The sequence below is a fragment of the Apostichopus japonicus genome, chromosome 19 (genome assembly GCF_037975245.1).
Source record: "Apostichopus japonicus isolate 1M-3 chromosome 19, ASM3797524v1, whole genome shotgun sequence".
NCBI lineage: Eukaryota > Metazoa > Echinodermata > Holothuroidea > Aspidochirotida > Stichopodidae > Apostichopus > Apostichopus japonicus.
The window spans coordinates 13,249,313-13,273,461 of NC_092579.1; the positions used below are offsets into that span (position 1 = coordinate 13,249,313).

The 24,149-nt window shown below is 37.0% G+C and overlaps 1 protein-coding gene across 2 annotated transcripts; it reads left to right on the top strand.

The window, feature by feature from the left end:
• The first annotated feature begins 14,750 nt into the window (after nucleotides 1-14,750).
• On the top strand, nucleotides 14,751-24,149 carry LOC139960100 (ADP-ribosylation factor-like protein 6-interacting protein 1). 2 transcript variants are annotated; one of them, XM_071958195.1, is made up of 6 exons: nucleotides 14,751-14,837; nucleotides 17,404-17,540; nucleotides 18,156-18,278; nucleotides 19,789-19,906; nucleotides 20,792-20,876; nucleotides 22,224-24,149. In XM_071958195.1, the coding sequence occupies exons 1-6, from the start codon at nucleotides 14,823-14,825 to the stop codon at nucleotides 22,343-22,345; spliced, it is 600 nt and encodes a 199-aa protein (XP_071814296.1). In that variant the 5' UTR covers nucleotides 14,751-14,822; the 3' UTR covers nucleotides 22,346-24,149. The 2 variants fall into 2 exon arrangements, with proteins under 2 accessions (XP_071814296.1, XP_071814295.1); XM_071958194.1 differs by having other exon boundaries at nucleotides 14,753-14,837; nucleotides 17,398-17,540.

Genomic DNA, 24,149 nt, shown 5'->3' on the forward strand with positions numbered 1-24,149 from the left:
TTAAAGATGACAACAATCTATAAAAAAAAAGAGTAATCTAAGGGGAAAACGTACGTAATTCAAGATTGGAATAGTAAGCTACATCTTTTTGCAGTCCCCCCCCCCCCGTTTGTGAGTATACATCCCCACCCCATAGAGCAACATTCTCTCTCTCAACATCTCTTTCTCTCTCGATCGCTCTCCTTTATCGTGCTAAACTTATATAAGACGGCGGCGTACGAGAGGAAGCACAAATATTTAAGCTCTTAAAGGTAACCCAGTTTAATTCTCGTAATCCCGAAAGCAAACACTGTGACCCATCCAATAACTCGTTCCTATATACACACATGTTCCGCAAATTTAGTCTTACTACTTATAACTGCTGTCAATACATATAGATATGTCCTTGAAACTTGTGGCAAACAACCCTGACCTATTCCACTCAAATACTGCGTTCAAATTGTCATGTGATCAATCACATATAACATCGAGGTGACATCTGGGGGAATTTCTTATTTGGCTTTTTAATTTCAGGTACAGCTATAGTGTATTCGTACTTTTATCGCTTCTCTCGATCACTCGCCAAAAGCCATTTCTCGATAAATCGGTTGACTTCCATTTGTTGAAACCTGATCTCCATATAGGCCTATTTCGTTTTTGAAATAACTTTAATTCGTGTCGAAGGTCACAATTCTTTACTATGCCTCTGATATCACACAATGATTACATTTCATGGTTTACGTCACTTTTGGTCCCCTATGCATTCACTGACGGTATACAGAAAGTCATCGACAAATCCATGAAATATAAATGAAACGCCTGGAGGAGTGAAATCTTAGATTTCAATCAAAATTAGAAAACAATATCTTCAGTTTTCAATGTAGGCCTAGGTAAACTTTATGTCAGAAGGAAGTATTTGAAGTTGATTTCTCATAAAATTCTTTCTTTTTTCCATATTGTCACAAAAAATAGTTGAAGACATTTGATTGGTATACGCTATATAAAGACTAAACTAATAAGGAATCTTCAAGTGAAATTATTTTATAGAAAAACTTTGGGTAGGGAGTGGGAGGGGAGCAGTGGCGTAGGAAGGTACTTTTGAGTGGGGGGGCTGAAGACTGATGGCCGGCCTGGGGGAGGGGTCTAAGGGGAGGGGGTGTCCCCCTCCCCTTTGGAATTTTTTGCATTTCCAGGTAGTCTCAGATGCAATTTGGTGCAATATAGCACACTTCAACACTCACTCCATATTGTAAACTTAATTTTGTATTTTCACCAGGCCTTAGATGCAATTTGGTGCTCCAAATGAGTTTTTATTCTCATTTGGAAATGAAAAAGGGGTTTTCTGACTTGCGAAGCGGGGGGGCGGAATGATACTTCCGCCCCTCCACATTTTTCACTGGGGGGGCTGGCGCCCCCCAGCCCCCGGTTCCTACGCCCTTGGAGGGGAGAATGGGAAGGGAGGTGAACGGTGGGTGGGGAAGGAGGGAGGGGAGAAAGAAGTAACAGTGAAACATGCATAGCATTTATGTTATTAACTATATTTGCAAAGAGGTAAGGATATAATGCCTTGGACAATTTTGACATCTCGTATATAATATTTTATCACTGTTGACGAAACCGCAAAGTGTGTCAAGAATCATTCAAGCTGAATATTGGAAAATAAACACACTGCTCTTAGACAGAACGGCAACTCAGGTTCGATTTTCGTCAATCTACCGTTGTAATGGCCCGACTTTGTTGTCCGAGCACCTTTACTTTTAACGCATGATAACGGTTTAGGCCATGGTACATAGGGCATTTATGTGCTCTGTTTTCAATTTCCGTGCAACTGATCGAGGGAGGGGCTAAATTTATCACAGAATGATGAATTAGGAGTTGCTAATCACAAATTGCTTTATCCCCACGCATGGTTGTGGTTAAGCGAGAAGAAAATTCATGGAAAAGGGAGTTACATCACCATACTTAAAACCCATATACCAGTTCCACTACTACTGTTTTGCTGAAGTGAGAAAGTACACTAACACTGCAAGTTTCATGGGAGTTCACTCAATTTTTTTTATTTCAGACCTTGAATGAAATCATAAATGAATTATGACTGCTAAAATATGTTAGCTAATTAACCAATTGGTTAATTAGATTAATTAGTTAAAAAACATTGTTAACTAGTTAATTATCTAAAAGCATTAATTTTTAAAAATCCTACTAATTTATAAGCCAGTTAATTAATTAAGGCCATTTTAACCAGTTGAAAGGATTGAGTATATATGGTAGAGAACAAAAAGGAAGGAAATTTCAAATAATCTTCAAAACTTCATCCACATCTTTGTTTGTATTTAGAGAAGTTGGACTGGGTAGGTTGTAACATGGACTTCCTTTAAATAAAGATTTTCTCAATTGCCTTGAAAGAATGCTATACCCTCCCAAACCAAATTTGACTAGAACTCAAACTATGAGCACTTTGTTCATTCAAAAGTGAAATACTTTTTCAAGCCTGATGACTCAAAAGACAGATGCTTATCCACTCTATTCGAGGTGCAAGAAGATGAGAGATACTACCTCCCCTGGACGACACGATACCATTCCTAGTTAAGTCCAAGCATTGCTAAAATAAGACTCCCTTTCATCAATTTTCCTGAAAGAATGCTTACATCCTTCCAAATACAATATTCACTAATCACTATTAAATACAAAAAAAAAAAACTACCACACTTCCGGGTGGGGACTGATACAGGACTCCAAGTAAAAATACTCAATTTTCCTGAAATATGGCCACATCATCCCAAATACAATTTTTTCTAGTAATTTACAACAACAAAAAACTTCCAATCTCTGATCATGAGCATTTCGTTCATTCGGAAAAATTAAATCCTTACCCATCCTGATGACTGCCAAGGCTGATTGTTTACCAGACAAAGTGAAATAATACTCAAAAGGAAATTTGCTTGTTCTCTCGTTTATTTCGTTGCTCATCTCTCTATCTCTTTTTCTCTTTCTCTTTTACTCAGTCTTTACAAGTTGTGTTTTGCTTTATACTCATTTCTCTCTCAACCTTTCTCTCTGAAGAACAGTTTACAACTGACCACTGTCTCTAAAAACACACTATTCCGTAACTCAATACAATACATGCTAATTTTACATAATAAAAACAGAATGGTTGGGCAAACAATAGATGGCATTTTGAAAGCATTTGCCTGGTTTCATAACATAGCAGGTGCAAAATTGTTAGACTACTTTACTCTCTAGAACATTCTCCCCTTCCATGAGGTACTCTACCTCAAGTATAAAAAACAAAACAAAATTAATACATTTTACTCATACATTAACCATCAAAAATCTTTCTTCATTACTGCAAATCTATGTACAGTAAGATATTTGTTGAGTATTTATATCACATAATATTGAACTTATATATAACACTTTTTGTCTACATTCGACACAAACACACGGAAACACTTTCTTAAATTAAACATGTATCCTTATATGGTATGTTCTTATACCAAAATTCACTGATATAAATGCAAAAGATCTTGGACTGTGTACAGTCTGAAGGGAATTTATAACCGCTTCTAAGTAAAATTTACTTTACCACAAGAACTTAACTTAATCTAGGATTTCCACACGACAAATCTTTGTAATGTTTCTCAAATAAACAACTCTAATCTAGGTATGCTTATAGCTTTTACAGGAGCCACCTTCGCTTTTGAAGCTACTAACTGCACCCTGATTCCATTTACCCCCATGGTTGTTAAATAAACCACAGCTGCATATGCATCACTTGAAGCATCACAAAATACATGCATTCTTTGGTCTGCCTTACCCTTTGGGCACAAGCATATTCCAATATCAATTTTGTCTAAATTAACTAAATTTTCCAACCACTTTCTGATTTCTGATTCTAGACCCCCTACATTAGGATCATCCCAATCAAGTTCTTTTTCCCCAATTATTTTGCATTCAAATCTTAGCTACTTCTATAATAGGCCCAATAGTTCCAAGAGGATCAAACACTGATGATAGCTTGCTTAAAACAATTTGCTTGGTTAAGGTTTCAACATTACTAACCATTACTGGCTTCTTAAGTTGAAATTTGTCTGACTCTGCCTGCCAAGTCAATCCTAAGGTCTTTGTTGACGGCAACCTCTGTCTAGTTTTATCAACTGACTTAGCCCTATGTTCCTTTGGAATCCCTTCTAAAAGCGTCTTTGAGTTTGATATCCATTTCATGGGTTTCATGCCCTCTTGGCCCCGTAGAGCAACCAACTGGGTATACAATTCTTATATCCTTTCCACCATTAACAATCTCACACCTCATAAGTCTCACTACCAGTCTTTTCCCTGTGAACTTATAAGGTTTCATTTTGACGGAATGACAGATGAAGCATTCATTCGGAAACATGTGGCGTTCCCTCCACTCTCTTGGACCACTTGTATTGTCGGACCAGAGGGCGCGTTTCCTTGGCGGTTCGTTTTCATCTGCGTCATCATTCAGCTTGTTTACATCCGTTTCTATATGAGTAAAATTAAAAGAAGAAATAGCTGTTAAATAATGTTTTGCAACAAGAAAGGTAAGTTTTAAAATTTTGAGCAAGGATTATTTGCCTCCACAGTTTTTGTTACTTAAGATTCAAAGCATTTTGCTCCCAACTTTTACTCCCTAATCATTGGGATCATTCAATAATCAAAAAGGAAAATAATATTTAGAGTTTAACTTTTATGTTTAATAATTTGAAGGAAGAATAAATTGCCAATGTTCAGCAACATGCTCTAGCAAAATCTTTGAATTTCTTAAAGGCATTTAAAGTAACCTCGCAATCTTTACACAAGTTGACAGAAAAGGTTACCTTTCCAAATTCAAAATGCATATATAGAGCCTACCCTTGTAAATACTGTTTTTATTTTGTTTACCGTATTTGCCGTAACAAAAAAATTAATCTATATATGTCTTCTTCCTATTGAGGGCCCATTCCCATAAGTCATAATGAACTAAGAAGTACATGCATACCATCAGTGTATCAGGACTATGTATATTGCTCATGTTTGAATGATGACAAGAAAATTACAACAAGAAAATTAAATTTTGTTGATAAAATATGCTCTATGTAGGCTATATGCAGTAGGCTATATGCAGTGTTTTTGATCAAACCTGTCATTTGCTTTGTCAGCCTGGTGTAACCCACAAGTTGAGACATTTGAAAGAAATATGCTGGTCAATGGTGTTGTTTACATCACAGTCAAACTGTTTACTAATAGACCTTATACTGTGTGTGAGCATATCTTTTCTGGATTGAATTCGAAAAGCCAGATTTGAATTAGGGTAAAATTTGCATAGGCCTACTACTAGTAGATATTTTGCCTTGCACCAGCAAGATATTTCTATCGCTATATTACCTTTGCATAGTGGTTATATTGTGTATGTTAAAATTCGCCAAGTTTAGTCAAATTGGCTGAGCTCTACGCCGAACATACATTTTTTTTCCAAGTGGGCAATTTGGAAAAACAGTGGTAGGGCCTAGCCGCCTAGGCTATGCCTAACTAAAATTAAGGGGCTGGTTGGAAAAAAATGGATTAATACAAAATCTTACATATTTTTGACAAAAATACTAGTACATACCTGCAGCGCGTTTTTCAGCGAGTTTTGCCTGCCTTTTGACTTTGGTTATGTCGCAAAACCGTTTGTAACATTCAATGTGGTATCATCATATGTCTCGATGTAGTAAAACTTCCCCAACACATTCTGAAATTGTTAACGTTAGGCCGATCGCCGTCGCGGAATTTCTGGCTATTTCTGCCTCCTTGCAATCAAATTGTGTCCACTCCAAGGCAAATTTCTTAAATCTCTCTTATGAATTACTTGTCAGTTCAATAAATTTTGATTTAGAGCAATCTTTAACGTGTATAATACAGTTTTCTCGAAGCGACTTTCGTGTAACACCTCCACTACTGAACGCGGCCATTTTTGTTTTCGGAACAATTGTTCTGTCCATATTAACAAACCTTGTGATTGGTTGATTCGCCGAAATTTCGTGTTTGCCGCAAGAATGTCTCTCGTACGACATTTCTGATTGGTAGAAAATAGCCTCGTACAATAACGCAAAAGGACCCGATTTCTGTTAGATTTTTACCAATTTTTAAGCATATATACCAGCATCGCAAGTGGGGACAACTGAATATCCATTCAGAATAATATTTTCATATTTATCATTTACATATTATCCCCTCCCTCTTTGTGTTGCACGGAATGAAACGAAATCAAGGGATGTACCACGGCCTAGTTATCGAATGTCGCCATTTCGTGTTACCCTAGATATAACCTTAGACAACCGCCTTCCTTGGAATTCCCAACGTTGAAAACAAAATAATATTCAAAGTTGTGTACACGGCTTTCGACGTGATTTCGACCTGAAAAATTCCATCCTAAGAGAAAGGAATGTTGATTAATTCCAATCGATATTTCGACAGTCATAATATGACGTCCCTCGGTAGTTCGAGGACATTTTACGTGATACAGATGTGGCATGTCCCGAGATTACGAAAAGATCGCCTGTTAGGCCCTTAAATTGTGACCTTAACCAGGGGTTTGTGCCAAGTTCGTTAATCATCGCATTCGACCTGTGCCGCGGAGAAACTTACGATTGGAAGGTTTCCAACCTAACTGTGCAGGTCTAAGATGAGTAACACAATTGTTGTTGTTTTTTTAACGTATACAGTGACACAGAAAGAGTTGTGAGTCAGTGCAGCGGGGATCATGATGAATTTCTACAAACAGGTGTATTTAATGTTAAACACATGATCCGCGTTGCATGCGTCCGTCCTATTCATGATCAGATAACGGCGGTTTAAAGGCATCGAAGACTCGCCCCAAATCGCGTGCCGCCCTGTGAAAAGTTAACTTTCCGTTGCTTGCAAGTGAATATTTTTCCTATTGCTACAAAATGCAGACACTAATGAAACGTGATACCTTGTTATCTTTCAGTGGCGTAGGAAGGTACTTTTGAGTGGGGGGGGGGCTGAAGACTGATGGCGGGCCTGGGGGAGGGGTCTCAGGGGAGGGGATGTCCCCCTCCCCTTTGGAATTTTTTGCATTTCCAGGTAGCCTCAGATGCAATTTGATGCAATATAGCACACTTCAACACCCACTCCATTTTGTAAACTTAATTTTGTATTTTCACCAGGCCTCAGATGCAATTTGGTGCTCCAAATGAGATTTTTTTTTCTCATTTGAAAATGAAAAAGGGGTTTTCTGACTTGCGAAGCGGGGGGGGGGGGCGGAATGATACTTCCGCCCCTCCACATTTTTCACGGGGGGGGGGGGCTGGCGCCCCCCAGCACCCCGGTTCCTACGCCCTTGTTATCTTTTATCTAGACCTGAGATTGTCCATCGCTGATATGTACACTGTGTTATGGGTATTGACCGTAGTTGCATGTAGTGACTGTACGCTTGTGTCTAATTACCGACGGTATATAGCAAGCTGTGTGTGTATTTTCTGAGATCGATGGTGGTGTCTAACACTTCTGGTTACACCTCAGTCGAAACTAGGTCAGATTACCGGCATGAGACGTTCCTCGTGCGCGAGTCTTCACACCATTTAAAGCAGAACACAAACAGTATGTCCTTTTATGCCACTTTATGTCACTTTTATGTCACTTTAAAGTATGTTAATTTAAAAAGCAGAACACTAAAAGGATGTCACTTGAGTAATAAATCTTTTTAAGTAAATAGATAATGAAAAACTTACTGGGAAATGTTAGACAATGGAGAAGTGCAATGAAATTAACGGCTGGGATTCGAATCCCGTTCTAGTCATAAATGTCTTTGTTTGCTCTTTGCGAAGTATGGAATCTAGTTAGTTACAATGGAATAGCAAAAGCGTTGATTCATAGGAGTCATACGGATGCATGCGTGGTCCATCACCCTATTCAGCTGAGAATCCAACAAAAGAAACAGGAAAGGAGAATCGTTCCTGTAGTTTGTCAATTCACTACTACTCAGGTGGAGATACCATGCCAAGAAGTATAAGGCCGTTGTAAGAACGTTTCAAACAATTAGGCTATGATGTTCGTGAGTTTCAGCAGCAGATGTCACACACGATGGGGGGGGGGGAAGGGGTCACCTCATGGAGGTAAATCACATATTCACACGACAGTGTGGAAGCAGCAATACCTACGCGATGATTCTGCCAAGCTATATATATAACTTAGTTTTGAAGTAACTTTCTGTGTTCGAGTCTGTTTCAACGAAGAATCTCCATGAAGGAGGTGCTCACCACATTGACAATGTTAGTTCAGTAAAACTATAGTACAGTCAAAGGCATTATAGAGTTGACTTGTTGCTTTGGGTAGAATTAATTAATCACACTTAGGTATTTCGGTATTCAAATCTTCCGCTTTAATTAAGCTTCGTTATTGAACTCAGTGAAATGCTCCTTTAAGGCTAAATTGCTGATAACATCGCCTCAGTGCAAGCATGACAAGTGGATAGTCCAGATGAAAATTTGTTATATTTGACATATAAATAAATAGACATAGAGGAACATATTCTAAGAATCCTTGCATAATATGGACTAATGGCAGTGTTTGGCACTGTCTACTATTTTTCTACTACTGTCTACTAATTTTGTGCATAAGTCATCCTTCAAAGTGCGTATTCTGGGTTCCATGCAGCTTTATTCAAGAAATCACTCTGTAAGTAGCATACATAACATTTACAATACCAGTTACGTATAAGACCATAGTACATTCTAAACTCCTATAGATAACATGTACAATACCAGTTAAGTAAGACCATAGTACAGTCTCAACTCCCAGATAACAAGTACAATACCAGTTAAGTATAAAGACCACATAGTTTACAGTCTAAACTCCTTAGTCATATGTTGGTTCTTCACCATTTAACTAAGTAATCAACAGACGGCAATTAATATTTGATTACAATGTAAACAATAGCAGTAAAACTGGGAACTGCTGGTCAAAGGTTTGGGTCTGTATGTATTTTGTCTTGTATTCTTTTCCGTTTGAGGCAGTTTTATTCTGTGACTCTTGCGTTCAAAGGGCAGTGTTAATCCCTTTGAATTCGGTTTCGATTTGAGACCTACTTTATATCTATTTACGGGAACCGACTTTTTTTACACTTCCAGTCGAGGTGTGGTTCTGACACTACACTAAACCCCGCTCCACCACCCCCAGCACCCTATCCGGTTTAATCAGCATTTCTTTGTAGTGTAGCTATATCAGTGCTAGTAATTAGAGCAACCTGTAGATATAGCGGGATATAGCAACCTGTAGATATAGCTGTAGACATTGCGGGTTATTATACTATCTATCTGGACAGATATGCAGTTCAATGTGTTGTATAGTTGACTGATAAACAAACAAGAAGATTTACACTTTGAACTCAGACAATACTCGAAATATTTCTACGATTACAGTAAACTTGTGAAGAGTAGATAAGAGTATTTTATTGAACAATGAAAGAAGAGAGAATTAAGACTATTGGATGGTGTAACAGATAATGGATGTAATCCAGCTTCTTTGATAAAACAGTCGCCATGTGGTGATCCGAGATGGAATCATTTCTATAGTGTTTACACTTGAAGAAAGACTTACAGTGTTATGGTTTGTCGACATTACTGCTGACTCGTTACCTGATTCGAATGATAGAACAAATATACTGACATTCCGTAGTAGAGATAAGGGAGTTGAGGGGGGGGGGGGGGTTGTTCATTATCAAACTCTAAGACTATTTATCGCTGTACAGAGCTGAAGTTCACAGCACTTATTTTACACTCATACGTCGCGATTAGTTGAAATTGAAAACATATATAGCCTATACCGATCTTTCGGTCATAGAGTGACTTTCAATTTGTTTTTTGTTTTTAAATTCCAGCATTTGCATTATTAAATATCAATTTTTAGAAAGACTTCATTATAAAATGATTATTTATTTGCTGTTCAGTACGAAAGTTACCAGATACTGGAGAGAACGCATGTGAATCATATTTACCGAGTTTGTCGGATGTGAAAGATCATCATGCAGTAGTAGTCCGGCCCAAATGCTAGCATGATAAAACTTGCTAGAAGTTCACATCTCCAGATTACTTCCAGACTCCGAGGAGTGTTAAATTAGATAATTAAAATATTTCTGTAAGTGAGTGTTTAATTACGTTTGTTGCAGGCATAGCAAGAGTAGACATTATTTGACTTTCTACTTTATTTAGGGTTACTACTGCTGACCTTCAAGACTGGTTGCCAAATATTACCTCATTCTCTGGGAATAATATGGAAGTACGCCCTCATTACATTCGCTCATTCGTCTTCTTACGTCATGCTGTGTGAAGCGCCAGTGGCGTGCGCAAGCGGGGGGGGGGGGGCGTGGGCTTGGAGACCCCCCTCCTCACACCTTCGGAGGAAATAATTTCTTTGTTCGGTGCCCCGGTTCTTTTTCCTGGTGACTTTTCTTAAAAGTATTATTATGTTCCCCTTCTAAGTGGAATCGAGATACACCCGTGACGATGATCACAGAGTCTTGACGCAAGGGGATTGGGTTGAGAACGGATCAGTCGGTTCTTTGTTTGGTGCCCAGGTTCTTTCCTGGGTGACTTTTCTTAAAAATCGAAAGCAATCGCTTCTCGGTCCTCTGGCTAAGATCATGTGTAGAAATTGTGTCTACGGGAATCTGCCAATAAGTATGTATTTTTGCATGTATGTATGTTAGATCCTCCTGCAAACAGGAACTCGCGAAGAAGCCACCATTGGCTTATCAAAGCCGCAAGCTGACCGAAGTCAGTCTCTTAGATTCATTTTTAACGTCCATGATTATGAATTGTCAATTGTCGACAACTCTGTAACTGGACAACATACATTAATCTTGAAGTGACTCGTAATTTTAATATGACGTAAAGTTAGAAAAGGACCAATAACAAAATAGCATTCGTCTTTTAATGAGTTAAACATATGTTATGCCGGATAATTGATACTGGCTGCCCCCTGCATGCTTCAGTACACGGTTGTGTACCTTATCACCCTGGGTACTGGCTTCCCCCTGCATGCTTCAGTACACGGTTGTGTACCCTAGCACCCTGGGTACTGGCTGCCCCCTGCATGCTTCAGTACACGGTTGTGTACCTTAGCACCCATCTCCCCTTTTTTGTTGTGACACTAAATCGTCACATAAGGTTGTGGCCTACTATCTTCACTCTAACTATTAAGAAGGGTAGGATAGTTTGGTTTCGATTATAATCGTAACCTATGCATTCATGCAGGCGGAGAGCGTGTGTGTGTGTGTGATGTCTCGCTTGTAAACACGATATCTCAAGAATGGAACCTTGGATCAATATAATATTTGGTGTATATGAGTACCACATTGAGTAAAAGAACTCTATCGTTTTGTGGGAGGTGCTAGGTCATTTGGAGTCACCAGGGGCCAAATAGTGAAAACCTTGAAACACGTTATCTCAAGGAGGTAAACTTGGACCAATCTCATATTTCGTGAGTAGGAGGACCACATTTAGGAGCAAAAGCCTATAGTTTTTTTTTGTGGAGATCAAGGTCATTTGGGGTCACCAGGGATCAAATTGAGTAAGCCTTGTAAACACGATATCTCAAGCAGGAAAGCTTGGATCAATCTCGCATTTCGTGTGAAGGAGTACCACATTGAGTTCAAGATCCCAATTGCATGTTTTTGGGGTCACTAGAGGTCAAATTGTGAAAACCTTGTAAACACGATAACTCAAGAAGGGAAGGTTGGACGAATCTCATATTTAGTATGTAGTTGGTAAACGTTCCAGTTCAAGACTTTATTGAGGTCAAAGGTCAGTTGGAGTCACCAGACGCCTAATTGTGGAACCTAGTTTTATAAGCTACCGTATCTCCCACAGACCAGCCTATTAGATAACATGTGCGTTAAGCTTCTTACGAATAGGAGGCTATTGGCGATTGAAAATGAGCTTATTGGCATCCGTAGAATCTAAATCTCAAAACTCAAAACAGGAACATATTTGCATTGGCTTCAACGTGCCGCTCGGAAGCCCTACTTTGCGTGCAAAAAGGTGTACTTTGTAGTACAGCGGTTCTATTGGACGTTTTCCGTCGTATTTACTTCAAGTTCGATGTAGTTTTGTTGTGACCAGGCAGCGTTTATGAAACTTAACAGTTCGTCTAGCTAGATTTTTTACTATGACCAATCTCAATGCGAAATAATTGTGTAAACGGTCTTAGTTTGGCAGTGAGTTCACGAGCATTTGTCTGGATCGGCTGTTGATCCCAATTTGTGTAGTCTCTTCCACCAGTTTCAGCATAGCTAGGCCTTAAAAGTAACGTTCGACTTTCGTCACGCTTATGATTATGGGAAAACTTGAACAAACCTGGGTAGGCCTGTGAGCAATTTTATGTTGTTTAGGCCAGCAACGGTTGGGTAGAATAGGGTTCGTTAACACAACACCTTGAAGAATACCAGTCAGAATATACCAATACACTTAAGATGGCAAAACATCTCCTTAATTATTTCTCAAGGCATTTTCCTACTGGCTATCAGATATAATTCGCAAAGTATAGAACAATTTAAAGAGTTTTAAGACAAGTTTGCTGTTGTTGCTGCTAGGAATTTTGGAAGATAGATGCTCTTACAACTTCAGATTTTCATTGCGTAAAAGATCGTTTTGATTTAGGCAGTGTAATGGAGTAATAGCGATATTTTTCGCGCGTCAATCTGCAGCTAAAAGACAAGATAAATAACGGGGCAAATGTCGAAGTCGCGCTAATCGAGTAGCGGTTCAAAGTAGCAGTAAGGTAATGTATAGGCTTAGGACTCGCTCACACCTAGCTACTGTATATAGTATATACCTATTAATATAGGAGCCATAATGTAACAGAAGCCAAGCTATCTTCGTATGTGGTTTTACAAACGTTTTACTTTTAATTGAATTTTAATTTGAAAAACATGATTTTTTCCCCCAAAATCTCCAAAATTACGTTTCTGCTTTACCATATATAAACAAAATTCGCAGGTTGCTTCTCGTTTCAAGAGTCAAACCACATGTACACACGCTGGCCCAGCTGGTTATAGTTTATACTCCAATATATATATATATATATATATATATATATATATATATATATATATATATATATATATATATATATATATGTATATATATATATATATATATATATAAATATATATATATAAATATATATATATATATATATATATATATAAATATATATATATATATATATATATTACAGTTTATACTCCAATATATATAGGTTATAGTTTATATACTCCAATATATATAGGTTATAGTCTATACTCCAAAATATATAGGTTATAGTTTATACTTCAATATATATATATAGGTTATAGTTTATACTTCAATATATATCGTTTATACGACTTGAGCAAGTCTACGTCACGATGACTGGTTCGATAGTAACGTGCATCCGATCGATAATATAAGTGCGCGTGTTCCGCGCGTATAGCTGCACGCCTAATTTTTATTCCTAGGACGGATAAGGGTTTCAGGTTTTTCCGGAATTTACAAATTCGTATGAAATCAGAGTTAGGGTTTAGAAAGTGGGATAGGAATTCAGGTCCTGGGAAAATGAAGGATTGTCGTTCATAATCTGGGGTCAAAACTAGGAAAAAAGATTCAGAACATGTTTTTTGAAAAAGCGTCACATGTTTGGAATCCAGGGATTTGATTGGCCGATGCCCTTATTCGTCCTAGGAAAAAATACGCCAGCTGCATGTACTATAGTGTGCCATACACCTAACCTTTTGGAGATTGTTTGAAATATTGCCTGAAAATTAAATTGATTTTGATCGATTCATTGAAGCGTTTGTGTCAATTTCGAACGTTTACAGAGAAGCATGTAGGTTACAACACACGGCGGACTCACAGGGAGCACACATTTGTAGGGGTGATATTAATGCTGCAGCTAATTTCCTGCGTGTTTCCCATGATATTGGCAATGACATACCACTAAGCATTGATTCAAGCCAACTTTTAACAGCGCTTGAGAATGTGCAATCGCTATTATCATCAGAAGAACATGAAATAAAGAAATGGACTACAGTTACCAATGTCCCGTGGAACGACATGGTTTTGCAGGGCGACCAAGGTAAATATTGTTCCCATGTAACTGTGTAAGCAGTTTTCCGTTAACCATTGCATCAAGTGCATGAGTGTGTGTGTGTGGGGGGGGGGGGGGGCGAACGTGGAAAGACTTCGACAGGTCTAGCGGCCCTATATGACTTTCGTAGTCCATAGTAACATACCAATACATTCAAAGTGCATTCGAACCAGTAATCGAGATGTAGACTTGCTCAAGTCGTATAAACTATATATTTTGAAGTATAAACTATAACCTATTGGAGTATAAACTATAACATATATATATTGGAGTATAAATTTTAACCTATATATATTGGAGTATAACCTATGTATATTGTAGTATAAACTATAACCTATCTATATTGGAGTATAAACTATATATATATTGAAGTATAAACTATAACCTATATATATGAGAGTATAAACTATAACCTATATATATATATTGGAATATAAACTATAACCAATATATATATATATATTGGAGTATAAACTATAATCTATTTATATTGGAGTATAAACTATAACAATTGGGATATAATCTATAACATATATATATATATATGGGTATAATCTAAATATATATATGGTTTCATAACCTATAATTGGAGTATAATTTTGTCATAAACGGCACCTCATATTTTCCAAGTTTATCTATGACGTACAAGAAGAAACATTATTTGTAACGTCCTGTTGTTTGCTTTAAGTTTAAGTCTACTTACTTATATCGTCATGATGGAAGGACAGGTATTACTTCTTATCTTTTATTAAAATTTATCACAACCAAATTGCGTTTATTACTTTGCGAATTTTCAGAGTGTAAGGTAATTTTGGTCGGTGAAACTTTTCACCAACGTTATTCATTATAGGCCTAGCCAAGTAATACTACTACTAGTATTTGTCATTAGTTATCGATCACTATACTAACTTTACTCACATAGTATTAGTAAGATATTACTAATACTATAGCCTAGTCTCACTTTATAGCTGTAGGCTGGGTCCTAAATTTGGCCTAACTTTAGAATCCGTACCATATGATGGGAAAGCTTACTTCGAATCGGCAGAATAAGGTTAGGGGTTAGAAAGTAGGGTTAAGGAGTAGGGTTGGGTCATATAGTCAGTATTGCGAAGTTCGCCATACTGCGAAGTTCGGGCACCCTAAGAAATACACGATTTTCACCATGAAAACCTACAGGAAGAGCCAAATTTCACCAAAAAGTACGAAGCTACAGTTATTTTCTCTCCAAAATGACCCGTGTGCAAGAAATTACTTACATATTTGTCAATAAAATGACGAAGATCTATGAAGTCTGTTATAATTACTGAAAGAGCAACTACGCCACCAATTTTTACCAGCGCCACACTGTGGGTTGCGTGGCCGAACTTCGCAATACTCTAGCAAGAAATACCAGTTCCACAATCACGAAGAATCTTCTTGGAAAACAACGTGAAAACAGTTTGCAGGAAAGAAAGTTTGGCCGTGTATCGTACTATAACAAAATTCTCCCACCAAATGAAGTATATTTTCTGGTGATTTAGACCAGAAGATTTAGTTTTGGGGTGTTTTAAGTCTTAAGTGGCCGAACTTCGAAGTCACCATCCTACTAATTAGCGTCAACAGGCCGATTTCACGACAACTCAAGACAACTCAAGACAACAAGTTTAAAATACCATCAAATACAATGGATGTAATCAGAATATATCTGGAAACACGTTTAAAACTGACTGGAACCAGCATGCATACATATTTTTCACGGGAAAAAAATGTTTTTGTCGTAAAAATCGTCAAGTTTCTCCGTTAATTAGTATGACCGGTAGGGTTAGGGGTTAGGAATTAGGGTTAGGAAGTAGGGAATATGGTTAGGGAGTAGGGTAAGGAAGTAGGGAATAGGGTTAGGGGTTAGGAAGTGGGGTCGATTGGTACAAATTCTAAATTAGTACCCTAAATTTTCACCATTTATAGTGTTGAACAGGTAAATGTCTGCTTAAAGTTCAGTGTGAGATTTAGTTATTTCATCAGCCTGTTCCAGTTTCAAAATCATTTCTAGGTTATGTCATAGGTGTTTCAAGTTTACTTAAAATCCAAACTCAATCTCAAAGGATTGTGTTTCATTGGAGCTAAAACATAAAATTTACAAGCAAAGAAAATAAATATCAATAAAGGAAAAGATTACACGCAGAAACAGAAATGCAGAATAATTAAGCAACAGAAAAATTTCTAAGAGCCAATAAAAATTCAAAAAGAATGTAAAAAATAATAGTTGAAGATTGCAAGGTAAAGCAAAAGACTTAGGTTTGGCTAAAAGCTCTTGAGGCACATTTTGAAGAATGAAAATTTTACACTGAATTTGAGACATCTAAGAGTAAGGGAGTTTTGGATTTCGTGTGGAAAACTGTTCCTGGCTCTGACTTCAATGTACTGGAAGGAATCCTTGTGTACCCTTTCTTTATATAGAGATCTAATTTGGTGGAAGAGCGAGTACAAGTACCATTGTGGGGATATTTCTCGGGTTTGGTGGTAAATATGTTAGCCAGATAATTTGGAGCAAGACCATCAACAATCTTCCTCTACTGAATACAGATATGAAAATTGAAACGCTGGTTAATACTCATAAATTTGAGCTCGTCAAGCAGGTCTTTGGCATTGCTCTGTGAGTGACTGCTTAGTATAATACGCCTACAAAGATTCTGAACTCACTGAAGGCTCTTAGTGTAGGTTTAGGGTGTAAGGATATCTATTCTTTTGGTTTTAACAAAATGAGACTAATGATACACTGCAAGTGTTGAAATTGTTATTGTTGAAATACTATATGGGGCCCAGGGCTAAGGTTAGTTTCAAGGACCTGGTGAGATCTGGTTTCTAAAATATATTATTTACTTAACATTACAGTATGCAATACTTTCTTTCCTGTGTCCAGTTTCAGAAAATATTGCAATTTATATATTGTGAAATATTGATAACTGCTTTGTGTAAGAAGGCTTTGCATCAACTACTCAAGAGGTTGTCTATTTTACTTGCAGTTGTTTTCCGCTCATTTAAGATGACTTTGTAATATTAGAGTTTATTGCATTGGATTCATAATAAATGTCATATTGCTAGTTCTGTTGTTCCTAAATTTACCAACTTCGATTTGTCAGATTACCATTATAAGTTATTAATTAGTAATAGACACAGTATAGATGTTATAAGTTGTTTTAATTAATTAATTAAGTAGAGGAAGTCATTTCGATACTGAGAGAACATGGCAGTTCACATTGCAGACTTGTAAGATGTTCTTCAGTGCTTATATATGTTTTTTATACTAAGTCACAGGAACAAAGAAGAGTCCAGCAGCTCAGTGAGAATCTACAAGAGTGGAGGTATATTTTAGTTCTGGTGGACAAATGGTTGAACTGGGAGAAAGATGAATATCCTATGATTATGTCTGGCGCCATCACTACCGGTTTCTTGTAAGTTGCACAAGTTACTTTCAGCATTTTTGGTGCAATTTTTTCCATTTGTTTGTTAGTTGTCAGCAAGCTCATGACTAATGCACTATACCAAGCAAGCTTGACTGAAAGTGGCATTGCTATTGTTCATAATAAGAAACATCCAAAATCAAATGAAGTTTAGTTAACAAGTATTGCCATATAATTTCATGAATCTACTTAAATGGTGTGAAGACTCGCGCACAAAGAAACGTCTCATGCCGGTAATCTGACCTAGTTTGAATGAGGTGTAGCAGAAGTGTTAGACACCACCATCGATCCCAGAAAATACACACACACAGCTTGCTACCATCGGTAATTAGACACTAGTGCACAGTCAATACATACAGCTACGGTCAATACCCACAACACAGTGTACATAGCAGTGTGGACATCTCAGGTCTAGACAAAAGATAACAAGGTATCACGTTTCATTACTGTCTGCATTTTGTAGCGACAAGAAGAAAACTTCACTTGCAAGCAATGGAAAGTTAACTATTTCATAGCGCGGCACACAGTTTGGGGCGAGTCTTCAATGCCTATAAACAATTTTTTAAAGTTTTTTTGTAATCATAGAATTTGTTTCTTCTCTTTCAGCTTATTTTGGTTTCTGAACCCTCCAGTATTGTCAGCTCTTGCCTTTGCTGTCATGTGTGTTTGTGTTGCTGACTATGTGGTTCCAAGATTGCATGAGTTTGGCATAAGTACAGCAGAAGAATGGTAAGTTAATTTAAATGTATACCTTTGCAGGAACACATTGGGTATGCCTGCTGTGCAGTTAGACTAGACCTGTAAGTACTATATCTGCTTGGAAAGATACCAGATAGACGTTGGCAAGTTAGGTCTTGTTAGTACTTCATCAGTAATAGATTTTATTGTAGATACATGATGAATGCTGTAAATTTGGCAAAACTTAATATTGTGCTTGTGTGCTCAGGATGTAAAGTTTGCAGACATTACTAACAGGATTTTTCTGCTGGCTGAAGTTGATTGGCACTGGCTAAGTTGCTGAAAATTTTCTGAATCTTCATGTGAAAAACCAACTCCTCATAGCATCTTGTGTGGCGAAGATATGAAATTTTTATTTGTAAATTTTGTTATATTTTGTAAATTTATGCGTCTGGCAACAGTAGAAAAAATAATGTCATCGGATTTTTTAAGCTGAAAATGATGTTGTTCTCTTAATAAAATTTCATTCGTTGATCTACAGCGGGAAAAGAATTATCTCTACAAGCAAAGATACACTTTGATGGAATTCTAAATACAGAGCACATGGGCAGCTAATCGAACTTCCAAAATTATGTATTATGTTACAAGGATTTATAAATCAACGAGAAGATTATGGTAGCTTAAGTGAAGCTTGTAAAGAGCAATTGAGTAGATGACCTCACCGACCTCCTTCTGTGATCCAGCTTTCTAGAGTATATGAAGGTTAAGCCAGTCAGAAATAGGTTGCATTCAAACAAACTGTATCTCAAGTTAGGGAAAAGGTATTGAGATGGGGTTTTCAACTAACATTTGTGGAATATATTTTCTCTTCTATATAAGGTTGTTTGGCACCAGAATATCCTTTTAACTACTACAGTATAAAGCTATATATTTAAGGTTGGGTTGTATCTTAAAACATCATTTCTTACCAACTCATGTAAAATCCACACTTAATAAGAAATCCTTCAATCTTACATTAAGCAATCTATCCGGTCAAACCATTTGGCATAATTTACAAATCATTAACCATTCAATTCAATGCATGAAATTTATAAACCAAGTTCAAATACTTCTGCTGCCATTTTGTTGGAATGCAGTGTATCAGTATGTACCGGTGCTGTGGCCAAGTGGACTAAGGCGGTGGCGTTTGAAGCAATGAGGCTTAGCAATCGGGAGGTTTGAGGTTCGATCCCTGGCCGGGTCATAGTAAGGTGGGATTTTCAACCAAAAGCAATCTAGGGTCTTTCCCATCTGAAATGACTTTCTAAATTGAAAAGATTCAAAATTTGAGTTAAAATGTTGAATTGGAAGCCACCCGACATGTAAGATGTAATCCATAAGCCCTTGCCTGATTATTGTTATCATTGTAAATGTAATCATAATTTCTTTTAGGCACCTTTAATAAATGATTTAGCATAGTTCTACCAAATTGGGCCAAATTCAACCCAAACTGCATCTTTATAGCAAAGGTCACCATTAATTTATTTATTTCATTTTTTTTTCATTTTTTTTTATTATCTAGGACTGATGAAAAAGAAGCCAAGTACAAAGAAATCTGCACAAACATGGTCTGGGGTCACGGGTTGCTGCTCAAAGCATATTATTGGGCTAGGATGCAGAGAGAACAAAAACCTAAACTGGTGAGTGAATTTAAACTGGATAAACTTGTTTAACATCCTTAGTACTGCCGTAAAATCGTTTATTTTCCACAGGAGATCCTTTAGTCAAAAGTGTTCTTCCCCCTCATCACCATTCTCCTTTCTGTCCACCTACACCTCTCCTACCTCCCCCCCCCCTCCACCCTCCCCAAGCCTCAATGCAGTATTTGATACTTATAGTACTGTAGAAGTACTATAGTACTGTGAAGTACTCTTACATTTTAAGTTAAGTCCGTTCCACAAATATTTCCATATTTTTTACACTTCCTGGTATTGTTCTATTGTTAGTTTGCAAGTAGACACTTCTGTGCCACAATGGCATAATGTTCGCGCAGACTATATAGGTTCTTATGATTTTTCTTACGGATCAATATACTAATACCATTAGGCATGAAACCTAAATCTAAATCGCTGAATAGAAAACAAAAATGTGCTTAAAGTTGACTTTAACCTGATGTTAGGAATTTCTATATGGTTTCAAGTCAAGTCCAGCACTATTGTTACTGCTGGAAAGGTTTTAGGCAATTCTTGTCTGTCTGTCTTTCAGTTTATCTATCTATCTATCTGTCTGTCTGTCTGTCTGTGAGTCTACTATTTTGTGCTACTGATGTTCCATTGGTAATGATTCAGATTACTTCCCTTACCTAATTATGGTTACATGATGAAATAATCAATGCTACTAAGCATTTTTTGGGGGGTAAGGGGGGGGGGGGGTGGTGAGGGGTTATTCTATGATCTGAGAGGATTATTATGGTTTGTGCAAACTCTGGTTTAAACCAAATTTAATGTTTTCAATTAAAGCCCTGCAGGTCAGAATTATTTATCAACTTTTTATTTCAAAGTTATTTTCTCTCTCTTCTCCGTCAGTTTTTCTGCGCTGCTGTGATATGTTTACTTTTTGTTGGGTTCATCGCTGGTGCCATTCCTAATTTGTTTCTCGTTTATATCTTAGGTGAGTATCACAAAAAAATATCACTAACATATCTCTTAGGTGAGTATCACTAACAAACTCTCTAACGAGAGCATGGTGGCCAATTGGCTAAGGCGTTGGACTTGTGATCCAAGGATTGTTGGTTCGATTCCTGCCTAGTACATTACGTTGTGTCCTTGGGCAAGATGCTGTATCTCAATTGCCTCTCTCCACCCAGGGGTTAAATGGGTACCTGTGAGGTAACTTGTCATTGAGCGCAGTATATAACTGCAGCCGTCTGGAGGGACTGTCTCTGGGACGGACAGGTTATCATAGACCAGGGGTTACATAATGTCTGTAAAGCTCTTAAAAACCTATCGCTAGTATAAAGCGCTATTAAAAAAATCGAATATTATTATTATTAAAATGTAATCAGAATTGGCCTAAATATTTAGCATGCTTAAATAAATGTCGCTGAAAATTTTTCGAAACTCATCTGCCGTGGTTTCTGAAAATTATTCCCAGACAAAGAGTGGAGTGTTCAGTTAGAGGATGTAATATCCAAGAGTGGAACAAATGCTCTGATGACGTGTGGGGGGGGGGTGTGATATGGGTCGTAACAGGGCTGTTAAGAAATTTGAATGTGATTAACCATCTGAATTTTACTAATGACCTTTAAGGAAGTGTTTACGCTTTTAAACAAATATGACAATAATGTTTCTCTTGAGTTATTTATAGTAATTAATTACCACAAGATTAGATCATCCACTGCCACCCACCATAGGAAGTTGCAGAAGAATTTTGAAAATTCCAGTTTGATTTGATCAGCCAGATATACGATTGTTAATCTTGTTCTGTTTGATGAGAAAATGGAGAATTCCCTCTAAAATAATGACTTAACAGACCTGTGCCACAAGATAAGTATTAAATTCTGGTTTATGGGATTCTCATCCTGGACAAAATCCTCCATTTTAACACTATTTAAATCGTCTTCCAAGTTATGAAAATATAAACTCCAATATGAGATGATATGGATTGCCATCCACCCAAAAGGGTAAGCAATACATCAAGTAAGCAGTTCCCACATATCTATGTCACTGGTGAGCTGTAAGGGCAGTAAAAATTATCTCCAATTAATTCAAAATCCACAAAAAAGACATCAATTGTTCTGAAAATTATAAATAATAGAGCTAAAATAGCCATTATTAATAAAACTAATCTAGAGCTCTTTGCCACACACTAACTCTTCAGCAACCATGGTGGATGTTTTGCAGTTCTTATAAAAATGTTATGTTTAAATGTTTGGATTTCCGAGCACAATTCCTTTCAAATGTAAAAGTGTTTTTGGCTTTCATCATCATGATTCCATGTTTGTTACTCTATTTTCAGTCACATTTGCTGTTTTATTGCCGGGACTTCACAGGAAGGGTTACTTACTTCAGTGGAAGATTCTATTTTTGCAACAATTTGTCAAGATTGTCCAAAAAATGCGTGAAGGAAGGCTGAAATAATCCTAGTAGCTGCAGGAAATTTTCCTCCAGTTACGTCTGTCCTATCAATGTCGAACCCGCAGTGTTATTAAGATGAGGGAAGCAAAGAAAATATGGTTTGTTTGTATGTTTGTGGAAAAGTTATTGTCTTCGTGTGAAATTGTGTGTAATGAAGTTTATAAGTGGCATTCAAATAAAAAATATATAAAAAATAAAAAAATCCATTTGGGAAATATTTGAGATTTTCTTTAATACCAACTGCAGTAAGTATCAATTAATCAGGTTTAGTAACGATGATACTTTAGTTTTTTGTCAGAATTGTTTATTTGCAAAAGGAAGACAATATATATTCAGAGGGTACTTTAAAGTTGGTTTTCCACAGTGTTTCCAGCAGTCTAGAAGAATATCAAGGGATATCAACATATATTGTCAAAGCCTTTGATCAAGAAATGAACTGATGTTTTTTTCATGAACAATGTCTTCAAAAATGATGTGCTATTAGACTAGAAGACTTTGTAACTAATGGGATTACTGTGTGTTAAATTAGTCAGAACATTATACAATCAAATTATGTCCAAAAACAACCCCCCCCCACATAATATGCTTTGATGGAGATAAAAGGGGTCACTTCAAGTCAGTTATGAACAGCATGTTTTCAGTCTGATAATCAACATTAATGTAGTGTAGAGGTGGGTGGGGATATGGCCAGAGGGGAGGAACTTCTTAATTTTGAATTATGGTGGCAAGAACTGAACCAGCTTTTGGCTCACTCTCCTTTTTTTCTTTTGTGTTTGCGGGGAGGATGGGGGGGGGGGGGCGGGAAGGATGAAGTTGGGGGAATTTGTTTAATATTGGGATTGTTTCTGTTAGGTTGAAAAGTCTTTTTGAAGGTTCAATGAAAATAATTTTTTTTTTGTGGCCTCAGAGTTGAACATACAGTAGCAAATCTTCTGAATTGTGCAATATTCACAAATTTCTTATGCATGCAAATTTCAGTTTAGAGCGAGACTCGTGGTCTTCTCCTCGAACAGTATTCTTCGTCAAATTTTCAGAATACTCAATTACGGTGTGGCTCCTTAGATGGAACTCTTCCAGCTTATCATTTCAAATCATCATAAATTGAGAGAGCGACCATTTTGAGTATGCATGTAATTAATACTTATCCATGTGGAATATAGGTAGGTGTAAGTTTAGTCAAATAAAATATATTTAAAAAAAATAAGCTGCTTTAATAATATAAAACTTTAAAAATTTCAGAGGTCTGCTTTGGTATTTGGAATAAATAGGCAGTTAGGTGAGTTTATGCAGTGCCTTACGAAGGGATTAAATATCTGTAACAGAACGCAAACAATGTACAAGAATGTAACTAAATTCGCTAAGTTACACCTTGTGCTAGTTTAAGAAAATCAGTTGTCGTCAGGTGTTTTATACTTCGATTCCAGATGGAATTTAAAGGGGTAAAACAATTACCATTCCTACACCAGTTGATATCTAGACTGTCACTGAATATACCTGGTTTGGAGAGGAAATTAGTTCCTTGTTTGATTTCGTTTTCCTGTAAGGGGCAGTTGGCCTGCTGCTGTAATATCGCCCTCTCTTTGTCTACTCCAAACCCCCTAGTAAAACCGTATTTTTGACTAATTGCAATTTTTTGTTCTGTCTTCATACTTTTCTATTTTCTGTTTTCTTGGCTTTTCCTAAAAGATATATATTCTTCTGTGCCGCCAAGATTGGCATATTGCCTGAGGTAGACATTTTGTTTAGGAATGCTTTTGTGCAATAACATTTATATCAGATGTAATAGATTTTCTTCTCAATCCACATA

Bases quoted from the DNA above. Each gene is read 5' to 3' on its own strand.
- LOC139960100 (XM_071958194.1), top strand. The intron at 18,279-19,788 runs GTAAGTTAATTT...TTTATTATCTAG, and splicing joins ATAAGTACAGCAGAAGAATG to GACTGATGAAAAAGAAGCCA. The intron at 20,877-22,223 runs GTGAGTATCACA...CTCTATTTTCAG, and splicing joins GTTTCTCGTTTATATCTTAG to TCACATTTGCTGTTTTATTG.